At 38.5% G+C, this 21,568-nt stretch overlaps 2 protein-coding genes and 1 pseudogene across 2 annotated transcripts; all 3 read right to left on the bottom strand.

Moving 5' to 3' along the window:
• LOC127625049 (zinc finger protein 208-like) overlaps positions 1-21,568 on the bottom strand; it is a 632,925-nt pseudogene that overhangs the window by 497,965 nt on the left and 113,392 nt on the right.
• LOC127624951 (piggyBac transposable element-derived protein 4-like) lies at positions 5,922-20,769 on the bottom strand. The gene is made up of 5 exons (XM_052099911.1): positions 20,501-20,769; positions 19,643-20,151; positions 17,465-17,600; positions 15,930-17,034; positions 5,922-7,180 (listed from the first exon to the last, which is right to left on the bottom strand). Exons 2-5 carry the CDS (start codon positions 20,118-20,120, stop codon positions 6,680-6,682), a joined length of 2,220 nt encoding a protein of 739 aa, XP_051955871.1. The 5' UTR covers positions 20,121-20,151; positions 20,501-20,769; the 3' UTR covers positions 5,922-6,679.
• Positions 8,148-12,051, bottom strand: LOC127625037 (gelsolin-related protein of 125 kDa-like). Its single transcript, XM_052100089.1, has 4 exons — positions 11,621-12,051; positions 10,822-11,271; positions 8,719-8,854; positions 8,148-8,284 (listed from the first exon to the last, which is right to left on the bottom strand). Exons 1-4 carry the CDS (start codon positions 11,643-11,645, stop codon positions 8,158-8,160), a joined length of 738 nt encoding a protein of 245 aa, XP_051956049.1. The 5' UTR covers positions 11,646-12,051; the 3' UTR covers positions 8,148-8,157.

The raw sequence follows: 21,568 nt of genomic DNA, 5'->3' as shown, positions 1-21,568 counted from the left end.
ATTTACTTTTTATAGATGTTATAGACAGGGCTGGACTGGGAAGAGAAATCGGCTCGGGATTTTACATGGCAACTGGCCCAACTGTTACCCAACCCGAACGGGTGTTCGCTGCCCTTTTCTGCATATCGCGGCGTCATTTTGTGGTCCGTTCTGCATAATGCGGCGGCTCATGTTTGCTTATCGCGGCCCATTCGGCACATTTCATGGCAGACACAATGGCCCGCTCTGTTCTCCAGATGGCTGATCGGCCCAAAAGTGTGTCGGCCCACTGGGAAAATTCCCAGTATGCCAGATTACCAGTCCAGCCCTGGTTATAGATAACCCTACTGTTGTAAAATTACATCTCCATCCAACTCAAAATCAATGCTGTAATGTAGAATGAGATTTCAGTGGGACAAAATATACAATATTAGTGGTCTTTTCAATTATTTTTTAAACATAACACTTTTATTGTTAGTTTCGGTCTTCACATTTTCATTTTATAGGCCCCAGATATAGCCCTTATTGTATATTTTAGTCTATTTTGATCATTGAATTATCATGTATGCAATATGCCATGATCTAAAAATGATCATGTATAATCAATGTACTATGAATAACTGCATTATGAATGTTATTCAATATGTTAGATATTTAATTATCATTTACTCTGAAAAATGCAGCTTGACCGAGAATTACAGCCTTTTTTGTCCAACTTTGTATGACCCAAATGGAGGCGTGTGTGGGACACTAAAAGGATCATTTAATGAGCAGAGCTGGTGTCCAAAAAAGGCAGATGATATATGTGCGTTAATTAGTCAGTCAGTCATTTTTATTCAGGGGCGCCGTATAGGGGGGAAAAGTTAGGACCATTCCAAGGGCCCCTGAATGACAGGGGGCCCCAACAAATAGGTAAAAACTAATTTAATTAAAAAAAAATTGTTTATTATATTATACACTATATAAACCATCATCATTGAGTATATTTCAAATAATACTAAAATTAATTATGTCTTTGATTTGACTTATTTTGGCAATAAAAGTTAAATATCCCCATTGACCAAAAAGTAAACATCCATATTGACCGACCACCCCCCTGTATCTGCATGAAATGGTTTGGTCCTGCCTTAGCGCACTCATCGGTGAGTGAATGACTGACGGTGTTTAGTTGCAGACAGTTAGTCGATGTGCCAGAAACACAGATTACAATGTTGAGTAGTATAAGAAAATCTGGTTTTCAAAAAAGGAAAGAGAAAAGAGAGAGAGGAAAGACAAAGGAAAGGGTGTCAATCTGTAACCCAGTTTTTCACCAAGAAAGGTGGGTAGCCTTTAGTCTGTGAGTGGTATTAACCTGTTGTCCATAGTCTATAGAGACAGAGCGTATTTAGGCCACGGAACAATCCAACCGTCTCCATTGACTTTGCATTGCGAGAGACTGCCTCCTTGTCATTTATGACTTATAACAAAAAAACAAAACAATGTCTAAAAGCTGCTGTGTGACAAGGTATACAGCAAACAAGCTAAATAACCCAGAAATAATTTTTTATAAGCTGTCGACACCAAAAAACGGTTTGTTTCAGGACATAAAAGGAGACTACTACCCGAACTATTCTGAGAACTACGGCCACTGGAACGCGACATGATATTGTAAAAAGAAAAAAAAACATTCATAATTTTAACCATGTCATTTGCTTATTTCACCACCCTATGTGAACCTGAGAGGAGGAGATATATTCAATTTACCCATTCTTCCTTCTGATGCTTCATGTCTTATTGCCTGTATCTACTTTTGTCTCCTTAAAGGCTGGCTTTTATGGTTCTGAAGCTTATAAAAATGTATTTCTGGGTTTAGTTTCATTTTCTGTCTTTTGTTATATGTCATAAATGACAAGGAGGCAGCCTCTCGCAATGCAAAGTCAACGGAGACGGTTGGATTGTCTTCCCTCCCGGTGGGCGTGGTCTTCAGATTATGACGCGTTGCGCTCAGTCTCTGTAGTGAAATAAGCTAGCTAGCAAAAAAAAATAAGTTAGCTAGCTGCAGGTGTTAGCCTACATTTCATCAACATTTAATCAGTGCAGGGAAACTTTTAGCAAGATATTCATATTAAATCATTGTCCATGCCCCTTTTAGCAGACTTAACAACAGATGAGTCAGCAGCACCCCAGTCTCCCCATAACTGCACCCCTCCCTGTCCCTGTGAAGAAGGTGAGCAACATCGTGTAAATGACTTAGCATCATTCCAGGGAGTCTGTGTGGGGTTCTCTGTCTCTCTTGCTCTTTTTACCATAACAAAAAGAAAATGAAATATTTATTAATGACAGAAATCAAACACAAATTATTTTCTCACATAATGACCATTATGACATAAATAAAAAAACCAACTTCCTGTCTGTACTGGATGCAGTTAGAAACAATGAGTAGCTTACCTCAACCTGCATGTAAGTTACAGACAATATTAAAATAATCCAGTTTGATGCGTAAATTTAGACAGAATTTTGGCCGTTAAATGACATCTATAGATACAGACTTTACTATTCCCATCATGAAGGGCAGTTTATTTGAGAAGCTTGCACGCACACACAAATCTATTGTTAGGGGTATAACAGTTGTGACCCAGACCAGATATGGAGAAAGAAGACCAGGAGTCGAGAAGTATAATTAAGGAATCCAAAATTTACTGAAGTATAGTTTGCAGTGAAATTGGTAGAGCCAGCAGCAAAGTCTCACGAGGAGATCGAAAGCCAACTCATACCTTACACAAAATCTTACATCAATTATACCATTTGCAAGGACGTGCATTCCATTATTTTACTCCTGATTGGCTAACAGAGCATAAAGTCACAACATATAGAGAGCTATGCGGCCTATCAACATTAATCAGCGCACTTGTCGTCCGAACCCGAGATTTACATCTGAAGTGACCTCGCGGATGATCGCGGGCGTCTTCGAGTCGGCCTGGTGTGCATCCCTGGGTTCAAAACCTGGGTAGAAGGTCAAACGCACACACAAAACACTGAAGAACGACAGTTCTTCTCTGGGCACAGGAGAGCCAGAGCACACATTATCAGGCCATTTAAACCAAAACAGAGAGATAAAAATATTCACTCCTCAGGCAAAGGAGAGGGAAGAAATAACATACATTTCTTCCCTTAAAGAAATAATAAGAGAAAAATCACACTTCTACTATTTAAGTGGTATTACATAGGATTTTAAATCATATAATTAGTTATGGACAGGTAACGGTCAAACACAAAACATATCTAACACATATGTTTAACATTCTACCTGACCCCCTCTCATCACAGCTAAGCTTATTCCCAAGAGACCTTCAACCTACGTGCAGGACAGAGAAAAAGGCTTCTGAGAAATGTGCAGGAAAGCAAAAAGTTAACTCTTAACACACATATGATTCAGAGTATATTTCAGTTATGCATAAGAAAATAGAATTGATTATGTGATCATGCATATAGTTAATTCATCATTTTATTAAAGAAGTTAAGCAACAGAATACAGATAGATATTGATATATGTATTGATATAACTGAAGAGACAAGGGATTTTTGACCCTCACCCTTCACTATCATATCTAATGTATGTAATCAAGTGGTGGTAATACAGAACTATAGGTAATTTGGGTCAATGTCAGAAGGGGCCCAATTAGATTTTTTTGTCATGGGGCCCAAAACTCCTGGCGGTACCCCTGCTTTTATTTATATGGCACATTTAAAAACAACTACAGCTGGCCAAAGTGCTGTACAAAACCAATAATTACAAAGTTCATAGCAAAACACAAGGACAACCTGAAAGACACAATGACAATAAAAGAGTACCACTAAACCTGCATATTTCCATAAGCTACAGAAAACAAACTATTCTTAAGAAGAGATTTAAAACCATGAAAAGTTGGGGAAGGGTAAATTATTCCAGAGTCGTGGGGCTGCAATCTAGAAGGCACGGTCCCCCTTCAGTTTTAGGAATATATCTAACCAATGACAGTAATAGGGGAAATAATTTAATATACAAATCAAATTAATGCTGTAAGGATAAGAAGTCAATATAAAATATGTAACCATATGAAGTGATTACAGTGTGTTTTATACATAGAAAATGAAATGGTCATGATTTTGCCTTCATTGAAGCAAGTTGGGGTCAAGGGTGACCAGCTAGAAGGGAGACGGCCTAGATGAAACTAGGGATATATAAGACGATGTCATTGGATGAAGAGGCCATCACTCAAAGAGATAAGGGGCAACAGAAACTGTATAAAAAATCATGATTCTGAAGTGTAATTTTAGATGCCCTATGGACCTCCTCAGATTAGTTACTCTGTAATAAAAGTCTATTTTTGGAATCAGAACTTTGCGCCTCTGAGAAATCTTTGACTCGACTGAGCTTCAATGGTGGCTTTGGGGAATCTGACAAGACACCCTCCATCTGCTGATATTTAAGAAACGCAAGGTTTGGTCTCACATTCATGATGCGTAAGCCTGCACATGCAACTCAATTTCTCACATAAGCTCCGTAGCGCTTTCTACAGCAAGCCCGAGGGGATAAATGGGCAATCACACACACAGTCTGTTACGATTGTTCATGTTCACATACACATGTTCAGGTACTCCTGTTGTTATTTTGCTGATCTCCATGTGACAGGTAAGCAGGGAGAAAGTCCGAATGAGCCGGTATGTCTCCCCTCTGATAGAGCTCTAGCTGAAGAGAGCGAGACCTCACGCATAACATTAGATTGGTTTGTGACACCCTCTGCCAAAATCAAGTTGTTGTGAACCGGCTAGTGAGATGCCAGCTTTAATATACTGTAATTTTAGACCCATTTGTTGACTGGCACAATGTTGTAGAAATAGAAACCATTCCAAAACCAGAAAGCCCTGTCGCTCATCGTGTGTTGCAGCTGGTTAGGACAAAAACTCTGATTAACATGAAAAATATGCATTTTATCGCACATCTTAGGTCAGTTAGGATCACTACTTTATTTTAAGAATGTGCAATGTCACCGGAGAAGTTAAATTACACCCCAATAGCTCGCCTTTACACTCAGTATGGACAAAAGTGTCCAGTGTTTAATTCATCCTTTCTGCTGGTCAGAGTGGATTTTGAGGGAGGATAATAGACTTAGATGAAACTATACGAGAGTGGAGTATTGAGATCTTTTGAAAATCTGGTTCAACATTTTAGGATTCCCAGATCTCAGTTCGTCAGATATTTACAGCTGCACCACCTGCTCTATACTAATTTTGGGAGTACCATACACCCCACTAAAGTGGAAGACACTCTGGGAGTGGTGATTACTGCTTTTTAGAGCCCGACCGATATGGGATTTGAGACCACTACCGATTTTAGAGAGGGAAAATTCACCAGACATTTTACTGTGGATTGTGCATCGATTTTGTACTGATATGACTATGCAAAGGTACTCAGAAGGCTGGTTTCTTAAATATTTGTATCAAAGAAAATTTGACATTATACATTGTCTACAAATTCTAGAAATGAACACTGAGAAAATAAAGAATAAATAAAAATCAGTCTTGTTTAGTATCAGTCAATGACTGACTTAACTTTAAATATTACATTTTGTAAATGCAATGACTGGAATTGTTCGGTTGAAGGGGACCAAACTGTGAATCCTGAACAAAAGAGTTTGGCGAATACATGTTTACACATTAGCTTCCAATCAGCTGACAAGCAATGAAAGTAGCTACAAGATTAGCTAGCGTGAAATCAACACTCAACAGACACAATCCACCACCGTTGACTGCTGAGCTGTAAAAAGATGCTCTGACGTTTACCTTTCAATCTGCTACATTACTGACTGCACTGACAAACTTGCACACTTTATTTTTATTTAATTATTTTGGGAACAAAAGGGAATTTATTAGGCTTTATTACGATTATTATTAATCTTACTTATAGTTCTTAATCTGAAGGCTATTAGTAATTTTCTTTCACTATTTTATTGAAATATGATAAAGGACACTTAAAATGTATAGGACACTTGGCATTATATTCAGTTTATATACTGTTTAATATAGTACAATCATCTGTAAACCCTGTGCAAATTCACTCACGCTTGAAACACACTATCACATGCGCACATGTACACTTCAGAAAACACTTTAACCCTCTGGGGTCTGATGGTGTTTTTGGGCCCTGGAGAAGTTGACATGCCTTGCATTGGTTTCTTTTTTCAGTTGCTTAAAAACACATTACTGGATCTTGTTTTTGCTACAAATTGAACAAACTGCCCATATTAATCTAGCTCCACTTGACAACCATCCTGATCACTCATTCACACAAAACAATAGTCATTTAACTTTTGTAAGACATTTTGAGTGTTAGAAGGGCAATATGTGAGGTGGTGTGAATGATCATGAATATTGAGGTGATTCACACCTGAGACAAAAGACCCCTCCCCTGGACCAGTCAATGAGGAATGTGACAGAGAATGAATGTGAGGAGACTAAATGATTTAATGTATTGTTTTAGCTTATTCACAAAATCAAGAAGAATCTTGAAAGTAGTAATCTGAATAAACATGTTCTTTACACAAAGACTTTACTTAAAAACTTTAGACCTCCACTACCTTTTAAAAGCTTTAGATCGGTAAGATACTCGCTCACATAGTATTACACATAAGCATTGTAAGCTTTGAAGAGCAGTGCACAGCACACAGATTTGAGAAAACAGTTATATGGCTGTGTGCCATTTTTGAAAACAGTTCCTATTCAACTGAAGACACAAGTGAACATCACATGCCTGGCATTTCCAAGGTGTAACCTGCCTTTTACCATTCTGTACTTTGCAAAACATGCAAACACGGCGACCAATTGAGGCATTCTTCTTTACACTTGATGTCTGCAGAACTCCTGGAACCGGTACATGGTCACTACTGGTCTGTTTTGGTGCTACTTTCTGTGACACACCACAGAGCTCTGCAACAAGCTGTTCCATGAACCCTTTGTGGGTCATGTTACCATATAGCTCTTTGTGCATAATGAAAGCATTGTTGGAAGCAATGTCCAATAAGTGTAGAAAGATCTTCCTGTACCACATCATGGTTTTTTGTTGTGTAACAGATCCATGTAACAGCTGATCAGACAGGTCAATGCCCCTCATGTGTTGGTTGTAGGCAGTCACAGGGTCAGGACATGGAAATGTCTTTGTCCTCCATGTATCTTGTGATTTCACCTTTCTCTTCACAGTCTCGCCTGTATAAGCAGAATGGATAGTAGAACAGACAGATACCTCTCGTGTGTCCATCCACTTCACAAATAAAAGAGGTCCATCCCGTATCCACCTGATGGATCCCCTAGCAGATTTTTTGGAGAGTGAATTAGTTGCATCCCGTGGGAAGTCATTCCTAGAGTCTATGTAAGTCCCACAAGCACCAATCTTCATGGCAAACAAGTCTGTCAGGAGCTTTGGACTCGTGAAGAAATGGTTCATGTACACATGGTACCCAGAGCCTAAAAATGTACAGTCCATAAGAGATGTCACAACATCATATGATATTCCATGGCCTTTGTGAAAGTTGTTTTTTCCTGTGTACACAGAAAAGTCCACAGTGTATCCATTTGATGAATCAACAAGGGCAAACACCTTGAAGCCCCACGTGGGTGGCTTGGCTTTCGTGTACGATGTCTTTCCTAGGTTTGCTTTATATATCACCATTCTTTCATCCAGAGCTAAATTTCTTCTAGGATGATAGATGGCTTTACAAGTGTGACGGATAGAGTCCATGAGAGGTTTGACTCTGAAAAGACGGTCATATTCATCTGTGCCCCTTTTTCTGTCATTTTCTTTATCTGCATCTGGGTGACTCATGTGCACATTCCATGAAATGGTGCGAAATCTTTCTCTTGACATGACTGTGGCAGGAAAAGGCACAGAGAAAACATTGTCTTTCCGCCAGTAGTCTTTGATGTTTCTCACCTTTACCATGGCCATGTAAAACAGCAGGCCAATGTAGCAGTACATCTCACTGATGCTGACATCTATCCACTTATATTTGCGGCCCTTTGCTTTTGACCTGGCAGCTTGAGCATTGGTGTTGTGGCACAGAGTTAACACTGCATTCTCAGAAAAAAACTTTTTGAAGAGACTCTGTGGAGTGTGCGCATCAGCAGGACTCAGCTGTGGTCCAGGTTCCCGCGCAGGCAGGAATCTCAGAGTCTGTGGAACCATGTCAATATCATTCTCTTTTTCCATGACAGAGTGGATTGCCTGTTGCTCGCCTGAATGATTCTCTTGGCCCTCTTTGCAACAGGTGACTGATCACTATCATTATTATAGCTGTAAAACAAACAAACAACTGTGAGCATGTTTATTACACAACAAAATATATTATAAGCATTATCAAATCACTAAAAGAAATGTTGCCCGGGCATAGTAACATTTTTTATTTGTAAAGCCATACAGACACATTTACACACCGAAAGCATTTACACATTCGCGCACTTCATCGACCGGGCATATTTAGAGCACATTTACACCCGAATAGATATTTGCAAGCACAAGCTTCGTTGATGAGGCAGCATAAACTAGTTAAAATAAACATTCATATTATTTTTATATCATACAACATACATTTAAATGTTGTTTCGACTTAAGCAGGTATATAAATTGTAACTAATCCTGGCTGGCAAGTCTGGAAATAGTCCAACAAGTAAAATATGTACATGTTTATATAAAATGTCAACTAATGCAAGTAAATCTAAATGACTTACTCGTCCAAAATTGCATCCTCGGCTGGCTCAAGTCGCTCTTCAAAATGCAAACGTTCGTCTTCGGAGTCCTGCTCGTCTTCGGAGGATAATGTGAACTCTTCGTCACTATCCAGGTCCATCTGAAGAGCTCCCTCACCTGTGTAGGATGAACTTGCTGTTTAAGGCATTGTTGGGGGCATTTACCATTAGCATAGATTGCCTCATTACATTACCGTATGAATAGCACGCTCTGCGCGTTGGTGTGATCACATTAGCGATAATTAGCTGAGCCAGGAGAAACTGTACATCTCTTTAGTTTCATACAGATTACATTGCAGGAGAATATTGGTTTTAAATTTGTTCACAAATCATGTTTGTGTGATAAATATCTGCTGAGTTTCACTTCATTTTTGTGTCACGTTTCAGAAATATACTCACATAGACAGACGGACCCGGTTTAATTTATTTATTTTACAAAAGTACAACGTACAAGTTGTTGCCGCTGTTATGAGGGAAAAATCGAGGGTTAAAAACCAGCACACCTGGCGTTTCCACTGGACGGTACAACTTGACTCAAACTCGACTCGACTCTGCTTGCTTTTTGGGGGTTTTCCACTGTGGATAGTACCGGTTACTTCTTTTTTTAGTATCACCTCAGTCGAGGTTCCAAGTGAGCCGAGCCGATACTAAATGTGACGTCAAAACCCTGCAGATTGCTGATTGGTAGGAGAGAATCATCACAAACCGGATTATCATCATGGAACCGCTAGTTTTAAAGTTAGCTACAGCGATAGCAGCATCATCTGTTCACGTGACTTTCGAATTGTAAAAATAAATGGCTGTGCACAAAACCATGTGAAGTGACATCACTGACGCTGACTTCTCCATGATTATTGTCAATATCCAACTAATCCATAATGAAATTCATTGTGGATGATTTCCATTTTCGATTAGTTGCTGCAGCCCTAAATTGAACAATTTACAAATTTGTACTAAACACAGCCTAACTGTATAAAAATACACTGAACTATGAATATTTTAAGAGGAAAATGCCAATACTATTCTTAAATGTATTAAGTAAAGAATAATTGAAGTCAGATCGTTGAAAATTAATGCACACACGAGGATGTAATGCTGGTATCCGTTACACCTTGTGTTTGAGGGAGTGAAAGACAAAACATGAGCGCGATAGCTTCTGGGATTACATTTTTAGTTGCAGCTCTCGTCAGAAGTAACATTGCCTCAAAAGCACCAAGATGTAAATTTAAGCTCTTCTCAGCAACAGCGAGTGTCACAATATCTCCGTTGTAAACCTTAACGACTTTTTTCAACCCTACTGAGACGCAGGAGTCGCTCGACATGGCTGCTCTGTTTTTCTCTCGTAAGTGTGTGCGTACCGTGTATAACGTCTGTGTGTTCTCGTGTGTGGGAGAGGGGAGCGTGATAATACAGATAATATAGAAACTGTTGTATTAAACAAAAAGTCTTTGTTGCTAGTTCGAAAAGGGGTAATGCAGTGCTTTTTTCCACTATAGCTATGTGAAGCAGATTAGGGTGAAATACATTGAAACGTTAAATGTTATTTTAGATAATAGAAACTGTTGTATTCATCAAGTCGTGGGATGCGACTGATGACATTTATTGATAATGTCTCAATGCGGGTGTGTGCGCATGTATGCGAGCAAAAGGGCCGAAACGTAAATGTTCTATATTTTATGCATTTTTTGACATTTTTAACCCATTTACTTTAACCAATATCTTTGTTTTAATTGTTTATTTTGTTGAGGTAACTTGTAGGGCTCTTTGAAATATGGCAAAGTGATATTTGGAGCAGCAAAGCGGTCAAGACCTGGGACTAATTCATAGCCGTGCATTTACTTTAAATAATTGCACATCTTAGAACATACATGAACCAATCAGAATCAAGCATTCAACAGACCCGTGGTATAATCAAAACTATACTCAAGTAGAACTCGAATCCTCTATTTTGATTGGGGAAATGTAATATGTACCTTTTTAAAAGACAACTGATAACTTCAAAAATGACAATAAAAGCAGCAGAGAACTGTTTAACATGTTGGTTGATTGTTATGAAAATGTAAAACATTAAAGAATGAAACATACCCGAATGAATGACATCATCTTCATCACTCTCTTGCTCCACTGCTGTGGTTTCTCCTCTCCTCTTTATCAGGTTTCTGCAGTCGACCAACTTCACTGATGTCTGCAACATCTGCGGTTTATCATCTTCATCAGTTCTCTGTTGTTCCTCTGCTGTGTTTTCTTTTATCTCCTCCTGCTTCACTTCAATCTTCACTAATGTTTGCGGTTCTTCTGCTGTGTTTTCTTCTTTTATCTCCTCCGGTTTCACTTCAATCTTCACTGGTGTCTGCAGCATCTGCTGTTCTCCAGCGTTACAGACAGAAGCCAGAGACTCTGTGGAGGTTTGATCACCCTGATTACTGTCAGGAAATGAATGTTTAACCTGTAAACTGTCTCTCTCCATCGGTTTGGTCTTCATCACCTCTTTTAGCTCTCTCATGATGAAAATCTGAACATAAACACGAAACAGATCTGTAAAACAAAACAGAAACAAAAATTACTTTTAGGTATGAGACAAATATACACATTTATGTTTGGTTTTGTTTGACATAAAGCAGGAATATTGTTGGATATTAGCATATAACATGCTTTATTTAACATATAATCATTGAACGCCTTTAAAATCTGCTTCTTGATTTAACGAGCTCATATATCAGATATTAAACATGATATTCTCAGATTTCTGCTCGTTTCTCCTGAAACTGAATATTTTAAAGCGTCTGTCACAAAACCGCCACATAAAAACGATAATAAGATTATTTTACGATCATTAGAACAAAGACAGAAAAATATAAACATATGAAAATTAATATAAACTCACAAATTATGTTGAACACGCTGAACATTTACCGACTGAGAGCGCAAATTCTTCTTTCTTCTTCTTCTTCTTAAATGGCGGTTTTCCGCCTCTTTTTCTTCTTCTTTGTCGTTTTATTGCGGTTGGCAAACCAACCTATGTTGCATTCCCGCCACCAACTGGGTTGGAGTGTGGAGTAGCGAACTTATACTAAATAATAAAGAAGGGGAGGGGAAAAAAAAAAAAACACAAAAAAATACGAAATCCTATTCATTACTTGTATTCATTAAAATATGCTAATACCATATGAACAGTTATTCCATCTTTTTAAGCAATCTTTTCATTGAGATTTGTGCTCTATCCTTTAAATCCATTTCTCAATGAATCTCAATCTTTATCATAAACTCTACATTGAATTAGGATGTGTTTAACAGTTTCTGGATGATCACACTTGATACATCTTCCATTCTCATGTTTACCTACTTTAAATTGAGATTGGTTTAATTGTGAATGTCCAATTCTAAGTCTAGTTATAATAGTATATTTTCTTCTATTACCACAGCTGTTTCTTTGAACTCCCACCTTCATTTGTATATTATATATATACCTCCATTTTCCCTCCTTATCCCATTGTGTAAGGCCTTCTTAGCTATCTTCTTCACCTCCTCGATTCCTCTCACCCCTACATGAGCAGGAACCCAAATATACTACTTGACATTTGTTTGTACATCATTTGAAGCATTTTCTACAAAATTCCTGCCTAGCTTTTGATTTTTGATTAAGTCAGGGGTTTTCAAATTGGGTGAAAGTGAGCCTCCCCTAGATAACCCCCAACACCTTCACACAACCACTATTATTATTGGTACTACTAGGTACTACTCAATTTATTTAATCAATATACATTATTTTTTTTATTAAGCTATCACCATTTTTAATTCGGTTTCATTTTGAAATAGGTTAAAAACATTTTAAACACGTTTGTCTTTTTTTAAAACATATTGTGAACACATACTTTACAACACATTTGTACCACATTCAAGCAATTGGGAAACAGAACTGAACAGGTTTGTCCAGTCAAAAAACTATACGAGGTTTTCTCAACAGCCCTGTAACCAAAGAGCCAACAAAATCAGACATAGAACGAGCTCTATTATGTGATTCCTGAACAGAAAACCCTCAACGGTCAAATAACTAAACTGGAAACCTGGCCACTTCTGTTAAAATGAATGGGAGAAATGTAAACGCTCAAACAGAAGCTCTGAGCGCCCAACGGATGTAGAAAAGAAGTCCTGCCTTACAGTTAAAAGAGCCAATCAACGTTTAGATAGACATCACCTGTCAATCAACTCTAGAATGTGCATACGCATCAGCTGTACAAGACGGGTGTGGCAGCAGGGGCGTGGTCTGGCGCCTGTCCGGAGAGGGAGAAAGCGGGCAACTGTTGTTGTTGATTTTGTTGTCATTGTAGGTAATTTGTTGTTTTGCAATGTGAGGATGAGTTTGTTTCTCTAATAAAATGATAGATTTGTTAAATGTTAACATTGTCGTGTTTAATGTTCCAAGCGTTGACGTCTGTGCATGCCATTTTTAAATACTTAAGGATGTCTGTGCAGGTCAGGGACTAATGTTTTGGGACTAATGGACTAACTAAATTTTTTTCATTTGGGATCATTTTGAGCAAACACTGTATATTTTCAATTGGAAGTTCTGCAGCCTCCTTTACAAAAGGTTACCAGTTAAAACATTGGGATCAATGCAGCTTTCATGCATTGAAATTATGATTTTCAATGAAAAATATCTTTTTTTTTTAATTAAGACTTGAGCAGAATCCAGTCACCTGCAGAAGTTGGGAATTATTAAAATAAAAAGATGTACCTTCTTTAAAAACAACTGAGAACTTCCAAAAAGCCAAATAAAAACGACGATATCGACGATATCTTACAAAGAACCCGATGCTGATTGCGACACTCAATTGATCGTTTATGATCAACAATTTGGCAAAACCATGGATCCTGGAAGGCTGAATCCAGTTTGCAAGCTCACTAGTCCAAATATTTTTCATGCGCGGTTAATTTTGCTCATCTACCAGCAACAAGTTGGTGACATGTAAGACTTCTCAGAGTGACACATGACAAGAAATGCTGTTAGACACAAAGATGGGCACTTTCAGAAACACACTTTATTATATTTTTAAGAATAGACAAACGAAAAGCCGTTAATGCTCGTGTCTGATTTGCTCTTTGCTCAGAGGCATGCAGAACTACAAGCCTGTCTCGTGGAACAAGCCCATGTAAAGAATTGTCACTCTTTTTTCTCCGTTTCATTTGTCTGAGAACTGATTGCAAGAATAATGTCTTCTATGAGAATGCTGCAAATGATCTGACGATCTCAAGAGGTGCTGTGAGTTTACTTTCCACAGAGCAGTTTGCGGTTCACCTGCATTGTGAACGCCAACTCTGCAGGTTCAGTAATACACAGTTGAAATCAGAAGTTTACATACACCGTACCCAAATACATTTAAACAATTTCTGACATTTAATCGTAGAAAACTTTCCCTGTCTTAGGTCAGTTAGGATCACTACTTTATTTTAAGAATGTGCAATGTCACCGGGGAAGTTAAATTACACCCCAATAACTCGCCTTTACACTCAGTATGGACAAAAGTGTCCAGTGTTTAATTCATCCTTTCTGCTGGTCAGAGTGGATTTTGAGGGAGGTTAATACACTTAGATGAAACTATACGAGAGTGGAGTATTGAGATCTTTTGAAAATCTGGTTCAACATTTTGGGATTCCCAGATCTCAGTTCTTCAGATATTTACAGCTGCACCACCTGCTCTATACTAATTTTGGGAGTACCATACACCCCACTAAAGTGGAAGACACTCTGGGAGTGGTGATTACTGCTTTTTAGAGCCCAACCGATATGGGATTTGAGACCACTACCGATTTTAGAGAGGGAAAATTCTCGTATACCGCAGTATTTTTTTAAGGCGATAATCAAGAAAATATTTTTTACGTATCGCCCAGCCCTATTTTTCGTTCAAGTTATTATTAATAGTAATTGAACTAGGGCTGCAACTAACGATTATTTTGATAAATCATCTTTGACTATTTTATTGAAATATAATTAAGGACACTTGGCATTATATTCAGTTTATATACGGTTTAATCTAGTACAATCATCTGTAAACCCTGTGCAAATTCACTCACGCTTGAAACACACTATCACATGCGCACATGTACACTTCAGAAAACACTTTAACCCTCTGGGGTCTGATGGTGTTTTTGGGCCCTGGAGAAGTTGACATGCCTTGCATTGGTTTCTTTTTTCAGTTGCTTAAAAACATTACTGGATCTTGTTTTTGCTACAAATTGAACAAACTGCCCATATTAATCTAGCTCCACTTGACTTGAAAACCATCCTGATCACTCATTCACACAAAACAATAGTCATTTAACTTTTGTAAGACATTTTGAGTGTTAGAAGGGCAATATGTGAGGTGGTGTGAATGATCATGAATATTGAGGTGATTCACACCTGAGACAAAAGACCCCTCCCCTGGACCCATCAATGAGGAATGTGACAGAATGAATGTGAGGAGACTAAATGATTTAATGTATTGTTTTAGCTTATTCACAAAATCAAGAAGAATCTTGAAAGTAGTAATCTGAATAAACATGTTCTTTACACAAAGACTTTACTTAAAAACTTTAGACCTCCACTACCTTTTAAAAGCTTTAGATCGGTAAGATACTCACTCACATAGTATTACACATAAGCATTGTAAACTTTGAAGAGCAGTTCACAGCACACAGATTTGAGAAAACAGTTATATGGCTGTGTGCCATTTTTGAAAACAGTTCCTGTTCAAATGAACACACAAGTGAACATCACATGCCTGGCATTTCCAAGGTGTGGACTGCTTTTTACCATTCTGTACTTTGCAAAACATGCAAAGACGGTGACCAAAAGAGGCTCTATTCTTTACACTTGGTGTCAGCGGAACTCCTGGAACCGCTACATGGTCACTACTGGTCTGTTTTGGTGCTACTTTCTGTGACACACCACAGAGCTCTGCAATAAGCTGTTCCATGAACCCTTTGTGGGTCATGTTACCACATAGCTCTTTGTGCATAATGAAAGCATTGGTGGAAGCGATGTCCAATAAGTGTAGAAAGATCTTCCTGTACCACATCATGGTTTTTTGTTGTGTAACAGATCCATGTAACAGCTGATCAGACAGGTCAATGCCTCTCATGTGTTGGTTGTAGGCAGTCACAGGGTCAGGACATGGAAATGTCTTTGTCCTCCATGTATCTTGTGATTTCACCTTCCTCTGCACAGTCTCGCCTGTATAAGCAGAATGGATAGTAGAACAGACAGATACCTCTCGTGTGTCCATCCACTTCACAAATAAAAGAGGTCCATCCCGTATCCACCTGATGGATCCCCTAGCAGATTTTTTGGAGAGTGAATTAGTTGCATCCCGTGGGAAGTCATTCCTAGAGTCTATGTAAGTCCCACAAGCACCAATCTTCATGGCAAACAAGTCTGTCAGGAGCTTTGGACTCGTGAAGAAATAGTCCATGTACACATGGTACCCAGAGCCTAAAAATGTACAGTCCATAAGAGATGTCACAACATCATATGATATTCCATGGCCTATGTGAAAGTTGTTTTTTCCTGTGTACACAGAAAAGTCCACAGTGTATCCATTTGATGAATCAACAAGGGCAAACAACTTGAAGCCCCACGTGGGTGGCTTGGCTTTCGTGTACGATGTCTTTCCTCGGTTTGCTTTATATATCACAATTCTTTCATCCAGAGCTAAATTTCTTCTAGGATGATAGATGGCTTTACAAGTGTGACGGATAGAGTCCATGAGAGGTTTAACCCTGAAAAGATGGTCATATTCAGCTGTGCCCCTTTTTCTGTCATTTTCTTTATCTGCATCTGGGTGACTCATGTGCACATTCCATGAAATGGTGCGGTATCTTTCTCTTGACATGACTGTGGCAGGAAAAGGCACAGAGAAAACACTGTCTTTCCGCCAGTAGTCTTTGATGTTGCTCACCTTTACCATGGCCATGTAAAACAGCAGGCCAATGTAGCAGTACATCTCACTGATGCTGACATCTATCCACTTATATTTGCGGCCCATTGCTTTTGACCTGGCAGCTTGAGCATTGGTGTTGTGGCACAGAGTTAACACTGCATTCTCAGAAAAAAACTTTTTGAAGAGACTCTGTGGAGTGTGCGCATCAGCAGGACTCAGCTGTGGTCCAGGTTCCCGCGCAGGCAGGAATCTCAGAGTCTGTGGAACCATGTCAATATCATTCTCTTTTTTCCATGACAGAGTGGATTGCCTGTTGCTCGCCTGAATGATTCTCTTGGCCCTCTTTGCAACAGGTGACTGATCACTATCATTATTATAGCTGTAAAACAAACAAACAACTGTGAGCATGTTTATTACACAACAAAATATATTATTAGCATTATCAAATCACTAAAAGAGGCATAGCAAAAAAAAAATGTTGTAAAGCCATACAGACACATACACACACCGAAAGCATTTACACATTCGCACACTTCATCGACCGGGCATATTTAGAGCACATTTACACCCGAATAGATATTTGCAAGCACAAGCTTCGTTGAGGAGGCAGCATAAACTAGTTAAAATAAACATTCATATTATTTTTATATCATACAACATACAATTTCAATACCTGCTCGTGTCGAAACAACATTTAAAATGTCAACACTCTGAATCCTGGCTGGCAAGTCTGGAAATAGTCCAACAAGTAAAATATGTACATGTTTATATAAAACGTCAACTAATGCAAGTAAATCTAAATGACTTACTCGTCCAAAATTGCATCCTCGGCTGGATCAAGTCGCTCTTCAAAATGCAAACGTTCGTCTTCGGAGTCCTGCTCGTCTTCGGAGGATAATGTGAACTCTTCGTCACTATCCAGGTCCATCTGAAGAGCTCCCTCACCTGTGTAGGATGAACTTGCTGTTAAAAGGCATTGTTGGGGGCATTTACCATTAGCATAGATTGCCTCAGTACATTACCGTATGAATAGCACGCTCTACGCGTGGGTGTTACATTAGCGATAATTAGCTGAGCCAGGAGAAACTGTACATCTCTTTAGTTTCATACGGATTAAATTGCAGGAGAATATTTGTTTTAAATTTGAAGTGTTTTATTTAAAAGTAGACATTTTAATCTTTCTTTAGACATATGTTTCATGTTTGTGTTATAAATATCCGCTGAGTTTCACTTCATTTTTGTGTCGCGTTTCAGAAATATACTCAGAGACAGACGGACCCTGTTTAATTTATTTATTTTACAAAAGTACAACGTACAAGTTGTTGCCGCTGTTATGAGTTAAAAAAAATCTAGCAGGAACCGCTGGTGCGTCCGTCTACCCCAGAGGGTTAAAAACCAGCACACATTTGAGTCGTTTCCACTGGACGGTACAACTTCACTCAACTCGACTCTGCTCGCTTTTTGGGGGTTTTCCACTGTGGATAGTACCGGTTACTTTTTTTAGTACCACCTCAGTCGAGGTTCCAAGTGAGCCGAGCCGATACTAAATGTGATGTCAAAACCCTGCAGATCGCTGATTGGTAGGAGAGAATCATCACAAACCGGATTATCATCATGGAACCGCTAGTTTTAAAGTTAGCTACAGCGAAAGCAGCATCATCTGTTCACGTGACTTTCGAATTGTAAAAAGAAATGGCGGTGCACAAAACCATGTGAAGTGACATCACTGAGGCTGACTTCTCCATGATTATTGTCAATATCCAACTAATCCATAATGAAATTCATTGTGGATGATTTCCATTTTCGATTAGTTGTTGCAGCCATAAATTGAACAATTTACAAATTTGTACCAAACACAGCCTAACTGTATAAAAATACACTGAACTATGAATATTTTAAGAGGAAAATGCCAATACTATTCTTAAATGTATTAAGTAAAGAATAATTGAAGTCGGATCATTGAAAATTAATGCACACGAGGATGTAATGCTGGTATCCGTTACACCTTGTGTTTGAGGGAGTGAAAGACAAAACATGAGCGCGATAGCTTCTGGGATTACCTTTTTAGTTGCAGCTCTCGTCAGAAGTAACATTGCCTCAAAAGAACCAAGATGTAAATTTAAGCTCTTCTCAGCAACAGCGAGTGTCACAATATTTCCGTTGTAAACCTTAACAACTTTTTTCAACCCTACTGAGACGCAGGAGTGCGCTGACATGGCTGCTCTGTTTTTCTCTCAAGTGTGTGGGTACAGTGTATAACGTCTGTGTGTTCTCGTGTGTGGGAGAGGGGAGCGTGATAATACAGATAATATAGAAACTGTTGTATTAAACAAAAAGTCTTTGTTGCTAGTTCGAAAAGGGGTAATGCAGTGCTTTTTTCCACTATAGCTATGTGAAGCAGATTAGGGTGAAATACATTGAAACGTTAAATGTTATTTTAGATAATAGAAACTGTTGTATTCATCAAGTCGTGGGATGCGACTGATGACATTTATTGATAATGTCTCAATGCGGGTGTGTGCGCATGTATGCGAGCAAAAGGGCTCTTTTTAACCGAAACGTAAATGTTCTATATTTTATGCATTTTTTGACATTTTTAACCCATTTACTTTAACCAATATCTTTGTTTTAATTGTTTATTTTGTTGAGGTAACTTGTAGGGCTCTTTGAAATATGGCAAAGTGATATTTGGAGCAGCAAAGCGGTCAAGACCTGGGACTAATTCATAGCCGTGCATTTACTTTAAATAATTGCACATCTTAGAACATACATGAACCAATCAGAATCAAGCATTCAACAGACCCGTGGTATAATCAAAACTATACTCAAGTAGAACTCGAATCCTCTATTTTGATTGGTGAAATGTAATATGTACCTTTTTAAAAGACAACTGAAAACTTCAAAAATGACAATAAAAGCAGCAGAGAACTGTTTAACATGTTGGTTGATTGTTATGAAAATGTAAAACATTAAAGAATGAAACATACCCGAATGAATGACATCATCATCACTCTCTTGTTCATCTGTTGTGGTTTCTCCTCTCCTCTTTATCAGGTTCCTGCAGTCCACCAACTTCACTGAACACATCTTCACTGGTGTCTGCAACATCTGCTGTTCATCATCATCATCATCATCAGTTATCTGATGTTCCTCTGCTGTGTTTTCTTTTATCTCCTCCTGTTTCACTTCAATCTTCACTGATGTCTGCAGCATCTGCTGTTCATCATCATCATCTTCATCAGTTCTCTGTTGTTCCTCTGTTGTGATTTCTTCTTTCATCTCCTCCTGCTTCACTTCAATCTTCACTGGTGTCTGCAGCATCTGCTGTTCTCCAGCGTTACAGACAGAAGTCAGAGACTCTGTGGAGGTTTGATCACCCTCATTACTGTCAGGAAATGAATGTTTAACCTGTAAACTGTCTCTCTCCATCGGTTTGGTCTTCATCACCTCTTTTAGCTCTCTCATGATGAAAATCTGAACATAAACACGAACAGATCTGTAAAACAAAACAGAAACAAAAATTACTTTTAGGTATGAGACAAATATACACATTTATGTTTGGTTTTGTTTGACATAAAGCAGGAATATTGTTGGATATTAGCATATAACATGCTTTATTTAACATATAATCATTGAACGCCTTTAAAATCTGCTTCTTGATTTAACGAGCTCATATATCAGATATTAAACATGATATTCTCAGATTTCTGATTGTTTCTCCTGAAACTGAATATTTTAAAGCGTCTGTCACAAAACCGCCACATAAAAACGATAATAAGATTATTTTACGATCATTAGAACAAAGACAGAAAAATACAAACATATGAAAATTAATATAAACTCACGAATTATGTTGAACACGCTGAACATTTACCGACTGAGAGCGCGAATTCTTCTTTCTTCTTCTTCTTCTTCTTCTTCTTAAATGGCGGTTTTCCGCCTCTTTTTCTTCTTCTTTGTCGTTTTATTGCGGTTGGCAAACCAACCTATGTTGCATTCCCGCCACCAACTGGGTTGGAGTGTGGAGTAGCGAACTTATACTAAATAATAAAGCACATACTTTACAACACATTTGTACCACATTCAAGCAGTTGGGAAACAGAACTGAACAGGTTTGTCCACAGTCAAAAAACTATACGAGGTATTCTCAACAGCCCTGTAACCAAAGAGCCAACAAAATCAGACATAGAACGAGCTCTATTATGTGATTCCTGAACAGAAAACCCTCGACGGTCAAATAACTAAACTGGAAACCTGTTCATTAACAACCATAGGCTACTAACGTTATCTCAATTAAATAAGAGCTATTTTTGAGGCTACTTAAGCCAATTCAACTTTGAAAACATCAAGATCAGACATCAAACAACATCATCAAGATGGACAGCGATGTATCACAGTATCAAATGCATATAAATCACTTCCATATAGGCCTACGTTAAGCTAAAAAGAAAAGAAACGGATAGCCGATTTTGCCTCTTCATTTTCATCGCCCCTACATCAGTGGGAACAATGAGGCTGACTTTTTGATGCGCACAGGTGATCGATGCAGGCCTAGAAAAGGAATAAACGTAAATCATCCTCCACCAGCAGCCTTGGTCGGTAATTTGGTCAAAGTGGAAAACCGGCACTCACATAAGTAAGTGGAGGTGAAGGGGATGAGGACTTTCAAAGCTTTTCAAGAGAGGTGGGGAAACGCAGTCCTATACGTAAAGCAACGCGATATGATACTTCAGTCTCCTTCTGGGGTCTGAGGGTGCTTTGACATGCCTTGACATTTGTGCTTTTTTCAGTTGCTTAAAAACACTTAATGGCTAAAGTCTGATAACACAACACTGACTGACAACACTTCAACACAAACTGGGCTAGATTAATATGTGCGCAACATGTGTGTACATGTTTGTATTTTTGAGAAA

Source organism: Xyrauchen texanus, chromosome 31 (assembly GCF_025860055.1).
Source record: "Xyrauchen texanus isolate HMW12.3.18 chromosome 31, RBS_HiC_50CHRs, whole genome shotgun sequence".
NCBI classification, from domain to species: Eukaryota; Metazoa; Chordata; class Actinopteri; order Cypriniformes; family Catostomidae; genus Xyrauchen; species Xyrauchen texanus.
This window is presented reverse-complemented; position numbering and strand designations above follow the sequence as displayed.